The sequence below is a fragment of the Manduca sexta genome, chromosome 7, assembly GCF_014839805.1.
Source record: "Manduca sexta isolate Smith_Timp_Sample1 chromosome 7, JHU_Msex_v1.0, whole genome shotgun sequence".
Taxonomy (NCBI): domain Eukaryota; kingdom Metazoa; phylum Arthropoda; class Insecta; order Lepidoptera; family Sphingidae; genus Manduca; species Manduca sexta.
Genome location: NC_051121.1, coordinates 4,145,876 through 4,169,777, shown reverse-complemented (window position 1 = coordinate 4,169,777; position 23,902 = coordinate 4,145,876). Strand labels below are relative to the sequence as shown.

The 23,902-nt window shown below is 33.6% G+C and overlaps 1 protein-coding gene across 3 annotated transcripts in view; it reads right to left on the bottom strand.

The window, feature by feature from the left end:
* LOC115449669 overlaps positions 1-23,765 on the bottom strand; it is a 93,027-nt gene extending 69,262 nt beyond the window's left edge. For 2 of the 3 annotated variants that reach the window (XM_037447544.1, XM_037447545.1), the window contains exon 1: positions 23,384-23,764. In XM_037447544.1, the coding sequence (XP_037303441.1) occupies positions 23,384-23,576 (193 nt within the window). In that variant the 5' untranslated portion in view covers positions 23,577-23,764. Of the gene's footprint in view, positions 1-23,383 lie in introns of all 3 variants that reach the window. The other variant, XM_037447546.1, reaches the window with a different exon arrangement.
* Positions 23,766-23,902: the final 137 nt, after the last annotated feature.

The window sequence follows — 23,902 nt, the reverse complement described above, 5'->3', positions numbered from 1 at the left end:
AACTCACTGTATTAGTACAAGCTCTACATAAGAACGTCAAATATCAAACAACTATTTAACAATCTTGACAAAGCTGAAAGTTGGTGGCAGTGGGAAGCTGCGGTAAACAAATTTAGTATTTTATTTATAACTGATATTTTATACCCAAAACCATAAACGCGTCGGAGTGATGCCAGTATTCCAAAAGGTATTCAAACAAATAAATACTGCAATGAAATTTAAGAGCTTATAATTTCTTTAGATTTAGAGTAAAATTTACTAGAGATGTCGACTCAAACACATCTGAGACCGTAGCCAAAACATTTCTACAATTGTCAACGCTAATAGAAAACAGAAAACTATCGCTAAGATATGTAATTCTCATACTTAACGTTAGCGTTAACGATTATAGAAGGGCGTCTTCGCTACAGCCCCTGAGTTGCTTGAGATTATTTTGTACCTGAAATGTTGCAATCTTGTCCCCCTAGCAAATAATGTTGACGTAAAGTAAATAGCGGCCCTTCAGCCTTCATCTTCAAGCATGATATGTATGGTTGATTATGTATATATTGGAATATGTAACAGTAAAGAAAGAAAACATATTTCATAAGATAATAAAGATAATATATTGTGTACATCAATGTATAAGGTCGATTTTTGTGTAACTAGAGAATATTATATAATAAATAATAATATCAACCAATGTATCAAAAAGCACACAATAAAGATTTGATTTGATAATCCTCTGATGTAATTGTGATAAACAATCTATAATTATATCACTGGTATTGACATTACAATCAATATTTTATTTAAAGATTTTTTCATTATCATAATTTATGTTTTTGTCGTTGAATATTTATTGGACCATGAACTTTATTGACGATTCTGCTAAAACAAATACGTCATTTAATGTGATCAAAACTTTATCAAAAATTAATCTGCATTTGTATATTTATTAGCTGGTGGTAGGTAATATTTCATATCCGCCCGGGTAGCTACCACCGTTTACAAGGTGTTAAAACCCGCCAGAGTGGCCCATGTATGTTGCGTTTCGGGATCAGCCTGTGTATATCCGGTTCCAACAGGCTGGCATAATTATGTAAACTGCCGAGAGGTAATCATTCGATCTCTCGTCAGTCGACATTCTATTGGACGCCACACCACTTACCATCGGGTGTAGTGGGGTCAAAATGCCGTGCGCGAAAAAAAAATATTCGAGACATTTCATGTACAAAATACGAACATACACTTCAGTTTGGACTAAAATCACATTCTTTAAATCATCGATAGGAATAACAATACTTTCACGTACTCAAATCGTAGTCACACCTCAAGATCAGAGATAAAGAAAGAATAGTTTATAAGCTCAATACAATGAGGGTCGACGAACTTCAGCACCATAGGCGGCAAGCTGTCTGCGATGTCGCGTTTTTTCTATCTACCAGACTAAATCAGCCGCTATTTATAATTAACGAATCGAACAAGTGTACTGAGGATGTTGACCCGAAAATACTTTTTCAAATTTGGTAACTGGCAGTTTTTTATCTACTTTTAAATGGTTAAGCTTTATAGTGTGATCTTTATTGATACGCAATACGTCGTTGCGTTTAGATATAGAGATTTAGCTTGGTGTATTTAAGGGTGAAAATATTTCAATGTATCTGGAATTTGAAGATCACGTGAATGATCAGAAGCGTCTCATTGATAACATTAAGCATATAAATATCAAAGAATCAGTACTAAAGAATAACGAAATAAAACTAACAGTTTATTCAATTCAAATTGAAGATCATTTTTTTTTATTAAAATACTTTTAAGTTATACAGGTTCTACCTATTTGTGAACAGTAAGAAAAATTTGTTAGTTTTCCTTGTAGTGTCTTGTTTGTGTTATCATAGCTAAGCTGTTTATGTAAAAGTTGTAAAGAACGCTTTGTGTTGAACGCTCCACGATAGCGTGTTCTTTGTTAACAAGAAAATTATTGTTGAACAACTTCAAATACTACTCAAAATAGAACGAAGCGTTCTATCTTTATTTATTCACTAATGACATTTAAGTACAATATGCATTGCCCTCCTTTTGGGCCAGTTGGCAAAAAAATTGTCAGAACTCAAAATAAACTTTGAACGATCTCTTTAAAAAAATCCTGACGCAAAGCTATTAAAATTTCCCAGTAACAATCATTCACACTCAGAAATTTGTCACTAATATCCAAACAGGGATAATTAAAACCAATCATTCAACTAAATTTCAAAAACAATTCATTAATCTCAATTTAAGAGTTGACTCCACTCGAGGCGACAGGCCGTCTGTCAGTACATCGACAATTTTTTTGCCAACTGCCAAAAACCGTGACATAATTAAAACTGACACGCGCATGGGACGTTGGTGTCCATGGAAGGAAGGTGAATGAACTGGCATCACTAATTAATATTATGAATGGCTTATCTATGTTTCAGATCAGGGCTGGTCAGGAAAAGTAGAATGGACTCCATGTCGGAATACGTCAACTGGGCAAATAAAGCGCTGGAATATACTCGTGTTAGAAATAAACGACTAGCACATGACACTGTTATGTGTAATAATTTTAAAAATTATAGGTTTACATAAAGTTACTACTGTTCCTTCCTTTTTCTTTTTGTTTCCGCGATATTGTTGTCTATTAACGAGCCACGATCACAAAAAGTAGAATGGCTGTAACAAATAAAGGATAACAGTGAGGCTATATTAAATCCAGGTTACTAAAAATATATTCAAATACCACAAACTATCAGTATTGCAAAGGTTAAACACTAAGAATTTCTAAACGGTCATAGAACTCCACCTGAAGAGTTAATTCTCTTACATCCTATATTTCAAAAGCTAGGTAATACAGAGAATACAAAATTGGGAATGTTTAAAGCAATTCAGAAAAGCAGTCCCTGGTACTAGACCAGGATAATTTCAGACAAAAAGACATACATATCCAAATGATTAATAAACTAGTCAAGTCCCATTATTCACTTCGCCCACATAATTAATGTGGCGACAAATACTGGTACCTCATACTAATCACTCGTTAGCAATCATGTTCCGATGACAAGTAGGTTTCCTTGCATTGTTTTCCTTTATTTCGGGCTTGACATTCAATTGATATTTACTTGAGGTCATATTGGTAAACAATTGTATTGGGGTATAATGTACATAGATTTTGTTTCATGTAGTTAGAAATTACTAAAGTACAAACAAAATATATTCTTATACTACTAGACCCCGTTCCTTAAAGAACGGATCACAGACAAATCCTTTGGTAGTGTCACTGTTCTAAAAATGGTTATTATTTTTAATATCTAATGCTACACATTAATGAGCGTGGTTCATGCCACGCAATTCTTTTTATCTGAAAAATTGTGACACATACCAAGAGCCTTCCTTGTCTAGTCATTCATCCCTCGTCTTAAAACATTAGTGTTTAAAGACGAGCGTGATCATTGTTCGTTGGACTTCTATTAAAAGAAAGTGATGGCAAATTGCCATTCATCAAACATCACTTTCGAGTCATATGTTGATCGTAGTCAGGCTCAATTAGTTGATAGATTATGTACAGAAATAGAATTTACCTCTACGTTTGATCTATAGGAGGCCATGGCTTTGAATTCGTAGCCATAATACCTACATTTGGATAGCAACGACTTATCAGATAAGGCTTGATATATAGGAAACTCTGCGGGTTCTCTAAGGTTACAAACGTTATCACGTTACAGCGGTATCCTCGTAATTGTCAACCGTAACTACAACCGTCATTTTTAATAATTCTTCTTCAAGTTTATATACAATTTATATGTTTCAACTTGAGAGACATACAGTAACATTTTGAAATTTTATATCTAAAATTTCACGTCATTATGATATCCAGAATTTTCACATAACAATTGTAATTTAGTTTCAATTGTGTTGCTACTACTTATTTAATATTAAATATAAAATTCAATGATAAAATGTCTTTCTAAGCGACTTAATTGGAGTAAAAATATTCTCATGTACCTTGACTTATCACAAGCGCAAGAATGCTTGCCTACATGATGAATAAAGCATTCTATTTTATTTATTTTTATTGTCAATCATCCTTTCCCTCAGGCAAGAGACATACCTATCTCCATTAAATTTCTAATGTCTATCTCCAATTCGCTTTACCAATGTCAGCACAAACGTCCACGAGGATCTGCTTCCCATATCATCTGGATAATGTTTGACCGGTAGTAAAGCTGACTAATTCCGATCAATTGTACGGTTAATGCCCTGATATCCTGTGAGGGAACGTTCACGTGTATCAATTGATTAAGATTAATGTGTGTGGTCAACTACCTCTTATACGTATGTTTTTAATCCCGTAATGACACGTGCTATTGAAGTTATTACGTTGGTATTATTTTGTTTTACAATAATACGAGGATTTATTTTTAATACATACTCATTTTAAACCTTAATCTTTAGTATATATAATCAAAAATTCTATTCCAAAAGGGAAAATAATATGAAATCACATAGTGCGGTGATCGCAAAATGTGTTTCTGTCACAAATCAACTAAAGTATACGTTGGGCGGAGCCAGGGGCGGTTTTAGGGGTTCAAACAAGAAATATAGTTTGTTCAACTAACAATTGATTGGCTCTAAACTTCTTAAGGCTGACAATCTTCGTAAATTTTTTTTATGACTGCTATTCAATGAACATTTTTGTTATTTCATTTTTTCAACCCTCAACCCTTTCTACGAATCTTAAACTTGGCTACAACCATGGTATACGACATAAATTTAAATCCTATACAACCAATTCACGTAAATTTTGGTAACACAAACTCGGAATGAGTTTGTGCCATGCCTGCCAATCAAATCTAGGACCTCATTCATTCACAGGCTAAACATCATTAGATCGATATATTCGTCTTTCAAATATCACGTACATTAATGTTTTTAACGAAAGTTGTCCTGCCTAATCTAATTTAGGAGGTACTCGAAGCCGACCTAGTAATCCAGACTTTGCCAGAGTTGTGATGGTGAGAGATAAAATTTAATAAAGTGTCTCGTAACGAAACCCAGTAAATTACCCACTTAATTAAAATAGCATTTAACAAACGAGTCACGAGAATAGGCTTAAAACACTTCTGTCTGGATTATATATGGATATACAGATTTTTTTTTACTTCACCAAAAATTCCTTTGAATTTCGAAGTGAGGAGCGGAAAGAATGCACGGTCTCCACTTATCCCTATGGGATGTAAGCGCAATATTATGTAAAATATCCAGCCAGACACCCTATTTATCTACAGATTACATCAAAGGTACATTTTTTATCTTGCAACCCTGTATGTAAATTGGGTTATTTTGAGGTAATGGGCAAGTCGCACGCACTATCGGCACGCACGTAGTAAATACAATTTTATATACATTACGCAATATTATTATGGAATAAGGTTCATAACATATTAAGGTTATGTATTATGATGGCAATTAACTAGTGTTTAACCTTTATAAGGTTTATAAGATAAAACTATTAGTTTATGTATTATCAGGGTAATTAACCAATGTTTAATCTTTAACTTTATAATAATGTTAATTTGGAAACATTTGAACGGTTTAAGAAAAAGTAGTAATTTTAAATACTTAAATGTAGCATAAATTGTTTCAGATAAATCTTATATTACTAGTGAAGCATTTTCTGGATAATAACTATTTACGAACGTTCAAACCTTTATAAAATAAAAATAAAACATTAGCATAGATACAAAAAAGAACAAAATATAAATGCTATGCCCACTTATTTTTAGAAAATATCGGAAGACCTGAGTTATGTATAAAAAATACTATATTTCTGTCTGTCCGTTAACCTTCTGCCCCAGTTAGCTTGTCAACGAATAATTAGAAGTTTTTGTGACGTAGATACAATCGTTTGACAACCGTATCTTTAAAAATAATCGTGACACTTCTGAAGAATATTTGAGGAATACTAGATGGAATATCTTATTTTAAATGAGACAAGAAAAATAAATGCATCTCAAGATAAATAAAAGGGGTATCATAAGTTATTGTCTTTTGTTATTTTTACTAACATGAACTTATTTTAATCTCATTTTTGCGAGGTAAAAATTAACATGGGACCTTGTAATAGTAAGCGAACTAATTTATATTTCCTTAGTAACTTTGCAGACGACTTGACAAAGATACAGGAACTCGCTGGATGCAGGCCGATAGTGACATCTGAAAATCTGTAGGGGAGACTTATGTCCAGCGTTAGCATTCGTATGGATGTTGATGATGAAGTAACTCTACTTCTTATAGGCACCTTTATAGTGTATCCATTACCACAACTATGTGTGGTGTAGTTTGGAAAGAACAGACATATATTCGATTTTAAAATTTATAAAATGCAAAACAAACATCTAATATGTAGGACGTAGGTACCTTTTCCAAACTAGATTATTGTAATTTTGGATTTCCTGTCCATCTCTTTTTTATGTTATGAATTTTTGAGTGCGTCACCCATTATCACCATCAGTTCAATGTAGCCATTTTGTCATATACTTAAACAGTCTAATCAAATAATAACTACGTAGTTTAGCCAAAACCGAAACCTGATACAGCGTTAATATCAAAATTGGCTTCATCAAACTGAGTCAACCTTAACATTAATTTGGTCAGACGAAACGTGATCTTGACAGTTGCAGCCAGTGCGGTATAAAGGTTTATTCACACAGCTGTTGGTTAGAATAGAAACGTATAAACAAGTCCAAACAGGAAGCTAATAAAATGATTACAATTCATACACATATTCATTTCCGCGCATACATCACGCGTGAAGCCTATGTTTTTATTTTAATAATCTCTTACAAAGGAGAGCTTAATTCTAATTTTTTTTTTAATATCGTCTGATTTACGATCTTAACTCACATAATTTTGAATGGCGGGCATACAGCGGAATAATTCTATAGACAGTGACGGCCTTAGAGGGTGGCGAACAGGGCAAAAGCAAAGGGACTCACGTTTCGGGGGGCCTCGTGCCCAGAGCCGTTTCGAGAGGCCTCGTGCTCGCAAGAGGCACATAAAAAAATTATTACCCTTCTTTGGCAACCGGGTAAAAAGTCCTAGCGAGTTCTCCCATCTAGAGCCGCACATTAAGGCCAGCACTGCTTAAATAATCCATTATAATCGAAGCTCAGTTATTATCACGGGTCATAAACTCATATACTAATTAAATACCTTGACAGCTTTCGCCACTGCCATGTCACAACCATCTACACGTCAGTGTGACCACAGCTTTAGTCTGCAAACTGGTAACGCACGCACTCTCATTATCAACCACATTTCTAATGCTCGTGACATTTAAAAAGGTTAAATTGTCTCAAGTGCATTTCCTACTGCGATTACGTAAGGAACTAAGCTAGAAAATATTTAACACCGTCTTTATATTTCACGCTGCAGTTGAAATTATTTATCAGTGAAAATAATTTTAAAATAACACTACCAAATTTTATAATGCGCCTTCTGTTTAGGATTTTTTTTCCTTTATCAATATGTATCTTGATTTAAAATACTTATTATTTTATATACAACAGTAAAAGGTACTAAATTTTCTACGTAAACATTATGATATTAATAATTTATCCATATTTTATCTTTAGATTTAACAATTAGTCTAGAAGACACATTTTATGGATCTAACCGGAAAATACCACACGAAGTTTTAATTACGGCAATCTATGACCAATGAAAGAATTTTAAAATCATCTCCATAGTTTTAAAAACTACCTTCCCTAAAAAATACTCACAATCTATATCTCTTTATGTGCAGTTTGAAACAGTTCATCGTAAATGCTTATGTTCATCCATTCCACTGCCTTTGAACCACCTAATTCCACGTAGCTTACAGCCAACTAGCCGGAACGATTGCGACTGCACGGTGCACTGAATCCAGGGGATGTAAAAGATATCTCCAGCCAGCGACATCGTTAGTACACGCCATTAGATTCATATATCTAATGCAATATTGAAACATTTCGTATTTAGCTTACGTATGCTTCACATGGTCTTTTGTAGACAGGCAATATAAGAAGCGGCCAGATATCAATAACAGTATCAGTCAAATTTACTGTTACTTTTGCCTAAATTACTAAGTTTGTATTGCCACTCTGGTGGGTTTTACTTTAGTGTTTCTTTGGGTAATTCGTATACATGTATTTTTATAGGTTATAAAAAAAAATCCGTTAAATTTTAAAATTCGAATGTACAAAGGTCCTAGGCATGGCACGTATAAAAATTACAAAGGCCACAGCATGACCGGCTTTATTCTCATCCAATATTAAGGTTATAGCTTAAGGTCCATTTTTCATACATTTTGTTTCACCTTTAATCTGGGTAACTAAACAAGTATTGACAAGTAAAGAAAAGGTGAACAAAATGTATGAAAAATGGACCTTAAGCTATAACCTTAAGTCATAAATGGAATGCGTTCCAACGTGAGCCCTGTCACGTGACTTAATGAGAGTACGTGATGACGACACCTTGGAAGTTGACTGATCGGTCATGAATGAACATCTGACAGCGATACGGCCTGGAAGCACGATAAATATTACATGTAATTAGAATGTGTTATAATGATTAATTATTATTTTAATGGACAACGTTTCATAAAACCAGATTGTCAACATTCAACGTGCACCCGATGGTTGCATCATTTGTTAATTAAAAAAGTGATAACTGCAGAATGTTAAAAAGATAACGCTTAGGCGGTGTTTTAGTAAGTTTTGCTTACGTAATTTACTAATATAGACTACTTACGAAGAATTTACTAATGTAAGCTTTGTAAGATCGCAGTGACATCCTTACTTTTCGCGAATTCCAACTGCCGTGCTTCTTACGTAAGTAATGTAAAGAAAACTAACTGAAATCCCTAGCTAAGAAGCAATTTAAATTAAATAAACAAAAAGACATATTACGAGGAATATTAAGATGTCTACACGTGACCTCGTAAACCCACTCTATTACTTCATAATGACTTAACCGTAGGCTTATAAATGTTTAGCATTGAGAATGGCAACGTGAGCGATCGATACTAAATAGTCACTCATATTCCTTTAAAGTTCAGCTAAGCCGACTACGTGATTTGAATTCACTTCAAACATCAATCATACGACGTTTAATCTGCGATTTTAAGAGTTATTTATTATTTGCGGCCTGTTTAGACTTTGAGGTAAATAGATAAATATCAGTTTTTTTTAATACTTGCACGCTAAAGTGACCTCTGCACCTGAATGTAAGTGGAGTGGAGTCCAATAAAATGTCGAGTGACGAGAGATGATTACCCCGACAGTCGACACAATTATGCCGGCCTGTTGGAACCGGATATATTTAGGCTAATCCCGGAACGCGACACACTTACGTGGGCCATTATGGCGGGTTTTAACACCTTGTGTACGGTGGTCGCTATCGGGGCGGATATAAAATATATCCTATCACCAGCTTATTTGTTATTAAATGTCAGTGAAGAATATCCGTCGTAATGTACTAAAACTTATTTTGCCAAAATCGTGTTTTCGATCAGAAAATTTCACGCAAAGGACAAAAATACTCACGCAAATATATTTTTGCATTTTCTGCCATCTGTTTATCAAAGCTATTGTACTTGGTCTACGAATAATTTCATTTACACTTCATCTAACATACATTTTATTTACATATTTCTATTGTTGCATTATGATTAACATTTGTTTCGCATTTTATGTATTATGTTGTTTACATCTTTGGCAACTAGTGCATTTTTTTATTGTTTTATTATTTAAGCGACGATAGTCAGTTGGTTGTGGATCGGACTGCCGAGACAAATGTCTGCAGATTTAAAACCTAAGAGCACACATCTCTGACTTTTCTAAAATGATATGTGTATTTTTGTGAATTATTACTTCCTTTAACGTTGAAGGAAGATATCGTAAGGAACCTGCATACCTGAGAAGTTCTCTATAGGAATTTTAGAGGGTGTGTGAAATCTACCAAGCCGCACTATGCCAGCGTAGTGGACTAAAGCCTAATCCCTCTCAGTAGTAGAGAAACCCTGTGTCCAGCAGTGAGACAGTATATAATACAGAGCTAAAAATATTATTTTATTACTAAAACATTTACGCTTAATATTATAAATTATGGCGAAAATTATTATATTAAAAGACATATAAGTATGTATTTTATGACAATTGGTATTGAGACCATTTTTATGTTCTTCGTGGATGACTCAAGCCATAAAAAAACCTTTTTAGTTTAATTCGCGACAAATAAACACATTGCATAAAAATATCACAAGTTTATTACCTACATGACCCGAATTACGTGCAAATACATAACGTAACACATTGGTTAAAGGACCACCCAGTGCGGAATATCAGTATTGTGACAATAGCTATGTTTACAGCTGTCAAGGTTAAAGATTTACGCAAATGACTACTGATAAATTATATTCAGTAGCGATAGCTTATATACAGGCACGTGACCATGTATATGTATATTTACAGGTGTTTGTACTATTATATAAAGCTGAAGAGTTGTTTAAACGCGATAATCTCAGGAACTGCTGATTCCATTTGAAAAATTATTTTAGTGTTGTATAGACCATTTATCAAGGCAGGCTATGGGCTATATAACATCACGTTGAGACCAATAGCAGCGGAGTAATAATCTTCCGTTGCGTGCGCTGCGTTTTGTTCAACCCAAATAAAAAAGAAACAAACATGTTCATAACAAAAACCATTTAAAAAAAACACCAAAAACAATATTCGTATTTACGTATGTGGCGTCACAGCCTCTTGACCTATCATTCAATTGACTTGAGATATCACTAATTATTTGTTATCATTAACCCGTTATCAGCCGCCATATCGTCTGCGCGTTCACAAACAATATCTTGATATTTAACGGTAATGTTATGGAAAATTGTCTGAGTTCAACTCAGTTGGGTTATTTATCGGCTAAAACTTCCATTGGTCGATAATGTTGTGATTATTAAAACATCTTCCTTTTATTTATGCGGGTGTGTTTTATTTACATACCGTATGGCAACGTTATTTTCTAAATACTTCTTTAATAATATAATGCAATATAAAAAACAAATGTTTATTCTTAGTTGTTTATATTCAAAGCAAACTATTTTTATGTCCACAATAGTTAATAAAAGTTGTTTTATTTAAGAACCATGTTAGAAAAAAAATTATCATTTATTACACATGTACATTGCTAAGTAACCTCAAAAAATACAGTGGATATCTCTACCCATTCCTTAGTGTTGTTTTTGATATTCATTTTGACAGATTGCAAAACCTTCAACATATCAATCACTATAAAACATTACAATAAATACAAACAGAGCACATAATACATTCACTTAATCATACCAAAACAAATTAGCGGCAGTAGGTTGCAATTTATCTAATAACATAACCGATCAAGATATCCCAAGTTAAACGAATTCTGCGTAACCACAGATTACAACTGTAATTACATTGTAATCAAGTGCGCACGCAAGGCTGACAGCACTACCCAGATAAGGCTTACATACACTAATATGTATCAAAGCATAGCTTTAAAATGCACAACTCTTTTTACTGCATTTATAAAAATCATTAAATCTGTATTTTTTCGCAAAAATTCGTGGCTTGATTTGTGAGTGTAGTTGAGTTTATTGTTCATGCGTCACTTAGTATCTGTTGGAAGTGTCTTATTACATTAAAGCGAATGTTATACATTGAAATAAACTTTTGTTAGGATTTTATCACGGTTTTTTATTTGTTATTTTCTCCGGACGTTTCGAAGACTGCAGTTTTCATGGTCACGGGAGCGAAAAATAGTTTCATACCAATATTATACCATTTATTACTTAAATAACCAAACCTGCATATAAAAATATAACTATGCAATTAATTGTCAATAGATGGCAGAAACCGGAGAATGACCAAGCTGTATACTATACAATGGCCGCTTTTAATAAACGAACCTAATTTTAATTTTCGAATCCGTCCCAAGAATAAACCAATCAAAATAAGTCATTTGTAAGCATGTCAAAAACCTTTGTTCTGATTGGCCTATTTTCGTCTTCCAAAAAATCGATTCGGTTGTTTATTGTAAACGGTCGTATCGCACGATATTTGTGAGACCTGTTGGATTTATATTTTAGTTTTAGTGGGTAGATACGGTCTACATTAAGTATCTGTCATTTTGAACTGGCGGTTAACAGTTACTTGAACATTGTATAACAAAGCTTATCAATCGAATATTGATCTATATTATCATTCACACACTTTCATCCACCACACGTGGCACCGATCGCCTGCCAAATATTTACCATACGTAATATATTAAGTAATTTATATTATAAGCCATCGTGTATTTTCGTACCATCTCCCAACACTAACCGCCGGAGCGCGCGCCAAATGTGACACAAAATTTGTACAATAAAATATTAAAAACAAAATAAAAAGCCTTTTTATTTTTTACTAGCTGACCCGACAGACGTTGTCCTGTCTTAACTATGTATGCACGCGCGCGTTCTGTCGATCGCTGACAGTTATTTCAAACCACTGACAGTTATGTATGTAAAATTAATATTGTCGTTAAGTTTTCTTAAATTTTCAAATTTTCCGCGCAATTTTTTCTTTTTTTTTTCTTTCATAAAAACCTTCTGCTGATAATAACAAACACAACAAAAAAAATGTGAAATCGGTCCAGCCGTTCACGCGTGATGGCGTGACCAAGAGAAATAGGGATTCATTGTTATATATATAGATTACCTAATCTACAAATATGATAAAATACTCGAACTTATTCTATCTGTAACAATATGCTTATATGTTTATATCTACCTAATAAGAACCCCTCGTTTTTCGAAGGTGAAAACCTCCTCTAGAGTTTTCCATTTGTCCTTTGTCTTGCAATTTCTTTAGCCATGTTCATCCAAAGTTCACTCACCACCTGCACTACATCATCTGACCACCTGGCCATTGGTTTGTCCATCTTTCTGATGCCTGATGGTCCAGTCCAAGAAAAATTGTATAAAAGTGAGTAAAATATTAACGCAGTTTCTATGACTAGATCTCTTTAACCAAACTACGTCATGATAAAGTGTTTGACGAATTTATTTTTTACCCGCAGTATTATCTTATATTTTGTTTGTTTAACAAATAATGAATGAACAAATCCACTTGTAATGTGATTACAAGCATCCTTGAGTGTTATCAACTTCAATATATTTGAGTGCATTAGATTTTTGTTTTTAACACAAGAATAATTTGTAATAACTTTTATCCAAGAATATTAAATCACCTTTTTACTGCTTTTCCTATGTTTAATCATTTTGCAAAACCAGCACCAGTGGAGGCCCTAAACGACGCGAAGCCCTAGAGGAAAGAAAAAAAAAACAACGCGAGGCCCCGAGTGGAACAAAAAAGAAGTTCACCGCCTTTTCGTCAACAACAGTTTCATCAGTAAGATCTTAAAAAAGGTCCTTTAGGGCCCCGCGCGAGGCCCTCGTAAACACAAGGCCCCGGGAGGTTGCTAACCATCGATTATATAGCCACAGTGCCTACTAGTTACTATCTATTATTGTGGTACAAACCTACACAGCCTGGCTCAAAGGTGCTTCTCATCACACACAACGTAATACATACAAACAACACATAACCTACTAGTAGGTATGTACATATCGCTTGCATGCGTTCGATTGCATAACAACGACCCTGTCAGGAAACACGTAATTAATTTATAATGGCTATCAAACGCAACGTAAATTACCTCTGATGAAACATATTAACACTTTATGAATAATTAAGCTACGAAATGATCGTTCTGAAAAAGAAGCAGGTTCGTCTAGTTTCTTTGACAGTATAAAATAGATTTTGTGTTGGTGCAAGAGGAAAATGCTTTTGCGCAGCTATATATAACCTTAGAAAATATAATATGCTTAACAGGGTGCTACACTGATGCATATTGACGTCTTATGTCACCCTATTTTAGCTTTATTGCATAGGACGGCAGCCGGACACGTGATTCATTTGATTATTGATCATCGTCTACAAACCATACTTTTGACTGCCTCGGTGGCGTAGTTGTAATGCCTACGCCGTACTGATGCGCTGAGGTCCTTGGATCGAATCGGGTCAGGCCAAATATATTTGTGACTGTTTTTCATCTTAACAAATAGTCAGTTGCTCAGAGTCAGGAAATTGGCGGTGTCCAATCGTTGGTCCAAACCTGATCTCTCTCCGGTCATGTCGGATTACCGTTTCATCGGACTATGGGAGTAAAAGAACAGAGTGCACCTATGTATTGCGCACACACTTTTGCATTGTAATTTTACTTTTTAAAATATCATGGTTGCCTTGACGAATATGCAGTTGGTCATAACGAAAGCATAAGCTATAGGTGTTACTTTAACATTGCAATGTATTTTTGTTTGCATATCTTACGTACCTGAATGATATAAATAATTTGATCACGCTTTATAAGCATAAAGTAATCTTAATCACAGCAGTAAATAAGCATTTACTGCAATGCTTGTAATAAATAAATATTATAACCATCAATTAAACGTCTATGTAAATTTTATGAGTATAAGTACTTAATATAAAGAGTATTTAACAAACAATTCTAGTAGTAAATGCAAATATTAACTTTTAAATAATTCCTTTTTTATATATATATACTAGCTTTGGTCGCGGCTTCGTCCTCGTGAAGGTTAGAAAGTAGCCTATAATTTTCCCAGGGTCTTAAATTATCTCCATACCAAAGTACATAAAAATTCGTTCAGTAGATTTTGAGAAAATCGATCACATACAGACAGACAGCTTTTGGTGACTTTGTTTTATAATATGTATAGAAGTCTGTATTATTATAAATACTTTGTATAATAATCAATATATTTTGTACGTTATTAACATAATGAATAGTTATTATCGTCACTGTATCACACGATGAAATTACCTTCACCAAATTAAATATAGACAAATAAGTTTGTAGATATTTATTTCTAGAAATAACTAGGGGATACACTGCACGTTTAATGTAAACATATGTAAATAGAAACATCAACATCAACACCAAACGGACCGATATTTCCACTCAATACGACTGAAAGGATGTCGTTTCTCATCCAAATGAGTAGTTTGCGGTGAAATGTGTACTCATTCGGCCTTCATTTGAATGCAAATCTGAGTATGGCGTGGGTGCATTGTCAACTGACCTTGCTACCTACATACTGATCAATTATCTGTGATTTAACGAGTTTTATACTGTACTAAAGTAAACCTCGGTGTCTGGAAGGCATGCATGCATCTGCCCTTGAATAATTAATTTTAATTAATAATTAATAATAATTTTATGCACGAAAAATTACAATAAAATGATAAAAATAACAAAGGCTCTAAGAAATTATGAAATAAAGCAAATATAAGCCTCCATATGCCGAACTCAGCACACAGCGCCATTCCCCTCAGTTTTACAGTAGCCCATGAAGTAATGTAATAACAATAATTAATACTAAATACTTAAACTTAGGAAATTACGTGTGTATGGGAATATAGTGAGCCTCTCTTTTAATGGCAATCTTAGCTATTATTCGAGAATTAATATGGCTGATGAAATGTAGCTTTGTTACACCTATCCTAATAATGAAGTGATTAATGCTATGGTCCACTTGAGTAAACAAAGAAAAGATAATGTATTGTTCGACAAATGTTATATCTAGTATGGATTAATAGGATAGACATGGCTCCATTGCTATAATTACCGTCATACCTTAGGGAATACATGAATAGCATTTAGCTGAAGGGATATAATAACACCGCTGACTACTATTACTATACATACATTTAAATATACCTAAATACTACTGGGTACAAACTACGAGCTTCTACTATTGATAAAAACTTGAGAGAAGCAGACTATTGGAACGAACAGGCAGAGGCAACCTTAGGAGGTGAACCGGGCAACCAGCCGGGGCCTCACAATTACAAGGGCCGCTTGCGGTTTCTTAGAGTACATTTCTTACGAATTCACCTATGAAACTGTTTAAACCAAGGATATTTTTTGATCTGCCGGGTGCCTCGCATCCTTTTTTTATTTTTACTTAGGGCCTTGCATCCTTTAGGGCCGCCACTGCGAATAAGTATACCTACCGAATTCGTAAGAATTACCCATGTATGTATGTATTTTGTACACATAATGACTTGAATGTTTCACGTTATCCTTGTTATAGATACTGTTTAATTTGAATCCCACGTAATGCAATGCCATAAATTTCATTGCAGTAAACTTTGGCCGAGTTGTTTGCACCCACACGAGCATAATATTGTATTTATTATTTACGTAAAATAAAGTGTTAGATTCTGTAATGATCCTTTTATGCCTACTTTTGCGTCAATTCCATGTCGAATTTTACTTGGATGACTCCTTGTCATCGTTATCATTCATAACCTGTATGACCCTACTACTGAATATGGGGTTCTCCCAATCCAAGGCACTTTTCCTGGTCTCTGGCCAGTCGCATTTATTATGCAGATTTTTTTGATTTACTAGATTTTGCTCGCGGTCTCGCCCGCTTGTAAAGCCTTTCCCGGTACAAATTTATCTAAAAAACTATACAATGCCAGAGCCATTTATAAAAAATCAGATTAAAAAGGGCCATTATTTCCCACGAGAGCAAGTAACGTAGATAAAAAGTAGCTTTAATGTAATCCAGGACACGGTCTACCCATGCGCTAAATTTTCTTCCAAATCCGTTCAGTTGTTACCGCCTTTACTTCTAACAAAGATCCAAACATTTTCCCAGACTGTCACATGTATAATATTAGTAAGTAGTAAGATATACTCACATTGCAGTAGACCTTGCATTAGTTTCCGTTCAACTGTTTTAATATTACGAACAATTTCACTTACAGATCGATAGCATAGGCTACTGTTTTATTTTGATCATTAAGTACTTACATTTTAAGTGTTTTTTTTTTTAATTTAGTGTCCTTTCGTTCTTAGTCGTTATTCATACTAAACATGTTACATTTTCATTCATCATAGGTACTACTTTAACAAAACCTTAACGTAACTAGATTTATTATTTCCTTCTAATGCAAAATGCTTACGTACGAGCATTATGTCACGTCCCAAAGACAGAAGATAGTTAATCTCGTAGTTAATTGCCTTTTCCGTTTCCCGTCATCGAAATCTTTCTATACGACCCATTCTACTCATTACTTTTGACCAGAAAGTAGTTCTAACTTCATCAATAAAATTTAAGTTAAAATAGTAAGTTTTAAGATTAGAAGTTGAAGATTTCTAGAATAGTCTTAGATTTACGTAAGACTGATTATGTGTTTAAGAAAATCATTTAGTCTTATTTTATAGTCCTTTGTTCTACAGCTACTAGACATAACAATATTAATTCAATAACATGTTAATATCATCACGATATTTTCCTTGTTCCTGTCCATACAGGTGTCTGCGATATATAAACATAAATGTATAAATAATTATGCACAAACGTTAATACGTTCTAATATCATAGAGTTTCTTCCCTTAGGAGTAAGTACTTACATGATAAAATAAGTTTTAGAACACAATTATTATCATCACGAAAATTAAAAAAAAAAACATTCCCGTCGAATTGAAAACCTCCTCCTTCTTTTGAAGTCGGTTAAAAATTAACTATTTATGCAAAACGATATAGATAATATTTTCTTTTCAATTACAGCCGTTTTCTATAAAGTATTCCGATCTCAATCTTCAATCCCAATTAAAGTGTGTCATTTGTTAGCATATCAAAAAGAAATTTTGTTCTCATTGGATAGATCGAAAAAAGGGATTGGGATCAATTATTAAAAATGGCATTTAAAGCAATAATTTATAATACATTTTATCGTAGATACCCACTCATTGATTCTTTTTTAATTTACTCGTATATCCAACCTTTGTTGTACCTAACAGTTTTTTATTCGATTTTTAAATTAATCACGTGACGATAACCACCGGCTAGACAATTAAGACAAAACAATCGTCTTATTTATCTCTAGTTATTCATAGCTAACGCCTTTGTCTTCGCTCATAAAAAATACATTTGTTTAATTATTTACAGTTGTGAGTTGTGACTAATACGCGGCACATGGAGAAGCACGTGCAATACAAATACGTCCCTTTATTTGTAGCACGTTTCCCTGGTTACTGACTATTGGAATTAACGCGCAGGCAATTATATGAAATAGAAGTATCCTGTGTTGTAGGAAAAAGGGCCGTTATGCATTATTGTCATGGTCGCGTGTGACTGTTGATGGATAAACGTGAGAGGCCTTTATTCTATAGACAAAGGACAAAGGCTATCTAAAGCATACAGAAATGAGATCATATGGCGATGTATCTTGAATTGAAAAAGCAGAAATACCTATTAGTGAAATGGTTTTAAATTACAATTTGAGAAATTTTTAAACAAATAATGAACTAGAATGTATATGATTACGGTAAAATTATATTGACTAGTTATGTTTTAAAGATGCCGACTAATAAATATTGAAAGCACGTTGCATACAAAGTTAATGAGCGACGTTGAATAATGCACCAGCATTGGATTATGAAAATATTTTCAACCTATAATTGCATCAAATGAATAATAATCGTGGGAATATGGCCCCATTTCGAAATTGCGGCATATTAGTACAATTATCAAAATGTTGAAGCGAAATTGTGTTAGTTTCTCTTCGTCTGAATTAAGCAAGTAGTGTTTCAGAAATTGTTTTGAAATTTCAAATACAAGTATAATTATATAAAATGTACATTAGACGCAGTATTAGATTTTAATTAAGGTATATAGCTATTAAATTTGACCACATTCCGTGAAGAACGCTTCCAAATACGACAAAATACGAATAATGACGCAATATCTGAATCACACGCTCCAAAACATATAGAATGATAATGATATTGACATGATATTCAAATGTACATATTAACCTGCACTTTTACTAAACGAACAAGGAAATTTACAATGAAAACAGAAACGAGTTTGGTAGTCTAAGGCAGAAAGGTATGCATGTTATAAAACTCCAAAAGTCGTGGTATAAGTTTTTTGCTCCCATCTCTCCCTAGCGTCCTTTAAAACCTGTTCACCGGCCAAAGGCCCCGGCTGGATGGTTTTTGTCGAAATATAGGGAAAAAGTTTGGCCCGTCATTTTTAACTGACAGAAAATTTGGTTATTGATGTATGGAAAGTCTTGTCAGTAAGAGAAATTGATGTTAATGCTTGTATGACTTTTTAAAGATGTTACCTAATTATCAAGAATATTAATTCTGTAAACAATATGTGATGAAATATAATTCTATTTTCGTAAGAAACTACAAAATCATTTTGTAAAGTTTATATAAAAATAAAAATAAAAAACAAATGCACAAAAATATTGACTAAACACAACTTCAAAAGAAAATTAAATGAAATGAAAAACATGTAGTAACTTGATAGTACACAATCTTGGTAACATTATTAGGTGATTTAGAATCAAATTATCTTAACTTATCTGAAATACATTCGTTGTATAGACTTTAACTTTAGAATTATAACCAATTAAATTAATTTGGAGGTTATAATTTGCATAACCTTATACATTCCAAATTCTATTTACACAGCTGGATATATTATCTAATACAAAATACTATATCTAATACACATACTTGACACTAACCACGGATTATTTTGAATTCAAAAACACACACCAGTCACTTCCTATTTATTTGCATTATATCCGTTTAAATATGTATACGATCATGAAACATTTATGGAATACAAAATATGTTTTATACAGTTAAAAAGACCTACCTGGAGGTTAACGTTCGCCATAAATATTACCTACACCTAGAACTTTGAATTACATTGTGTTGCACTCGTGCGAAACACCAGCTGTTTGCTCAGTTATTTTCATTTGCTTTAATGTCCGGCAAGGCGATATTACATTTTTTTATACAGGGACGGTAAAGCAACCCCTCTGATGGTAGGAGTAGGGTCCATACAGAATGGCGACTGACGAGAGGTTACCCTTCACCAGTGAATTTACCGGTTATAATAATAATATCAGCCCTGTATTATATACTTGCCCACTGCTGAGCACGGGCCTCCTCTACTACTGAGAGGGATTAGGCCTTAGTCCACCACGCTGGCCTTGTGCGGATTGGTAGACTTCACACACCTTCGAAATTCCTATAGAGAACTTCTCAGATGTGCAGGTTTCCTCACGATGTTTTCCTTCACCGTTAAAGCGAACGATAATTTCACAAAGAATACACACATGATTTTAGAAAAGTCAGAGGTGTGTGCCCTTGGGATTTGAACCGGCGCACATTGGTCTTGGCAGTCCGTTCCACACCCAACTAGGCTATCGCCGCTTTACCGCCAATTTACCGGTTAATTTCAATTATTCCTATTTGGCAACAAAAATAGCAAATATATACTCAGAGAACCGCTAGGGGCCTCATGCTTACAGTGGCCTCTCGCGGTGCCTTAGAGGACCTTTTTTTACGATCTTACTGACGAGACTATTAAAACCAGCGATTTTGTTAGCTTTCACCTGGAGCCTAGCACATTTAAGCCTGCTACTGTATATAGTACCTACCCAGACAAGTCATACGAAAGAATTACATATAAAAACTTAAATTAAATACATGCAATTGTCATGTGGATATAGTATAAATTTATATTATTGTATAAAGCAACATAAAAGCATAACAAATGCAATGTTTAAAATTATTAATTCATTTATACAACAGTTTTCATTTAATAAACAGCAGTTATATCGTTTTTAATAATTAACGAGTATTTAAGTGTGTTATGTTTCTAGTACAATAGCAATTGTTCATAGACCGATAAACTGAATACTTTCGTTCTGAAAAAGTACGACGCTATGCAAAAATTGACATTATGTTTTATGCAATGAAATACATAAACATAGCTATGTTATTACATTGTTTTCTGGGTCATTTCTTTTGCCCACTTAAACGTTTGAAATATTTGCAATAAATTTAATCTAAAAACAAATTTAAATTGATTAATGTTTTCTAAATACTTAATTAAGATATTCACCAACGGAAACATTTACCCATATCAATAAATATAATAATCTTAATGATAGAATAAATAAGAGCATAGAGATATGCGAAATATTGTCATAAGGATACTTCAGTTTCATGAACTTCACAAGCTCGTGTTCTAGTTAACCAAACACGCAACTTCGAACAAACATCGATAAATTGCTCAGATTGTCAAACTTTGACAACTACTAAAACAAAATCTCGTTGTGAAACTGGGTTGCAAGCTGCAGTGATCCTTTTACCTACATAAAGTTGCAAATCTATTAATCCTTCACAAACAACGATAAATTTCTGACATAATGTTACACTTTTCAGATTTATTTCAGAGAATATCAGATTCGTAATAAAATCTTCAAAACTAAAAGATGACTCTTTCAGAAACCGCAAAATCATTAGTCACTGTAATTCCGAGAAGCACAATATCCATTGTGGAAATTTTACGCAATTTAACATTAACATCACTATTTCACGTCAGTAAATGTCAATTTATAGCCTAAAAACTTGGCACTAACCTAACCCAACCCATCCTAAATAACTTATGCTAAACTCGTAAAATACCAAATACACTCGCGTACAATGAAACGGTATGTTTACGATGTTTTTAATCAACATATTGACATCACTTTTATTAGCGGAATGATACTGCCAAATTTATGGACGCCAGTGCCAACACAGTACAGTATTTTGGCGCCTGACGCCCACTGACATGAATGTTATTGGCCAAACACAGTTTGACCACGTGTTCTCGAATGATGTTTGTCGCAATTACTGGCTGATAAAAGGCCATTATGTAATTGCTTTCAATGGTTATTTTCAGTACTCGAAGTACTGAAAATAATTCACGAATTTGTGATCAGACATTCGCTATCTTTTATGAAAATATTACATAAATTAAAAACGTGTATACTAATTCTAGTAATACGTCGGTCTGGAAATCTTTAGAGGCCTATATTCAGCCGTAGATTCTAGTGGTTGCATATTCTATATTTTAGAAACAATTTGTTTTATCATAGATACAGACAAAAGTACAAACATACTTTAATAAAGATTAGATCCTCACGTATACATCTTATCGTAGTAATTTAAAAATCAACGGTTGGTAGCTTGGTTTTAGTTAATCAACTAACATATGATATCCTGGTTCACAAGATGACGAGTATAGTTCAACGGCTTTCATCGTACAGTGAACTGCCAATGTTTAGAAGCAGGGGTAGACCTTACAACTACACGAGTAACCATCTCGTTTTGTTCACCAATTGAAATAACGTCTAGAATTTCAGAATATTACTTGAAATTTATCCTTTAAATTTTCTGTATCAATAAAGTCTCATCTACAACGGAAACTTGAAATAAAAATATTTCGTTCAACATAAAAAAATTAAATACAGTAACCGCCTATCTTGTGTCGTAACTCGTATGAGGCCGTATAATGCCTCCGATGATTTTATAATGATTGATTGATGACTAACAACACACCCGCTGGTTTATCTGCTGACGTCAATGTTTAAGACATAATTCAGACTTTTCCTACACGACTAATATGATCTCGTGGCTTAGAAGCATTTCTTGTAAGATAACAAGACATAATTTTAATTCTACATCGTTCAATATAGCTCTTTTATAACTTAATTGGCTATAGTCTTGCGGTTGTATTTTAAATAAGTATTATATCCGAAAATTTATATCAGGTAAAACAATAAGAATTTAAACCAACATTTGCAAACAATAGTTTTCAGAATTGGACAAGTCCTAATAATTTTGGCATACAATATTGGCATATAATTGGCACTCATATACTTCTGCTCTCTACTTATAGATCCAGCCTTGTTTATATTGAAAGGCACTCCCTGCTAATATACACCTTGAAACTTAGAAAACATCTAAATATATTCAGCATTAATGATTAAAACAAATTAACCTTGATCCCTCAACGCGGCCGGGCGCCGGTTAAACGAAAATATTTATCAAATAACGTGCGAAACACATGGTAAAGCCACAGTTGATTTATTTTTGTGATATACTTTATTCATCTAAACATATTGTGTAATAAATATGAATCTACAACAATACCGCAGTTCTTTTAAGTTTAAAAATTATTTTTTCTGTATTTGCGACAATGTTCGTTTTATTTAAAAAAATAAACACTCTACAAAAAAAAATCGTGGAAAAATATTAACACTAAAGAAAAAAGGTACAAAACTCAGATACAAAGACACAAATATATATTTATATAGTATGTCACGAAGAAAAACCATAAAATAAGTGCATAATTTCTTACCTTTTCGCCTGCCAAAAGGACCGCAAAAGGAGTTTCCTTTGCCGATAACATTATCATCGATGTATCGTATCAGTTTTTCAATGTCTTCCGTCTTGTCCTCGCAGGAGATGACCCCCCATCTCGTGGGCAAATCTTCTTGCATGGATTCTGATTTTCCTTTAGTTCCTCTTGATTTTTTTAACACACTTGTCATTATTTCACATTACATAAAACGTGAATTAATTTATTTAATACACAAATGTCACTAACACTTAACACTGGAATATGTTATTAATTCTCGTTCATAAATACGGCACGTATTTGTCGCGACGAACGTGCGATCTCACCGAGCGCTATCTGCGGAATGAGATAACCTTGTTGTGCGGTCTTGTGCGTACTACGGTCTACGAAGTACAATCTATCTATATCGTACAAGTCCGCACCATCCGCATTTTAGGTGCTGCCAACACGGCAATACCATTTCTTCTATTACAAAAGTCTTCTAAGGAGTCATTTTTCTATTCGAAATTTATCAAAAAT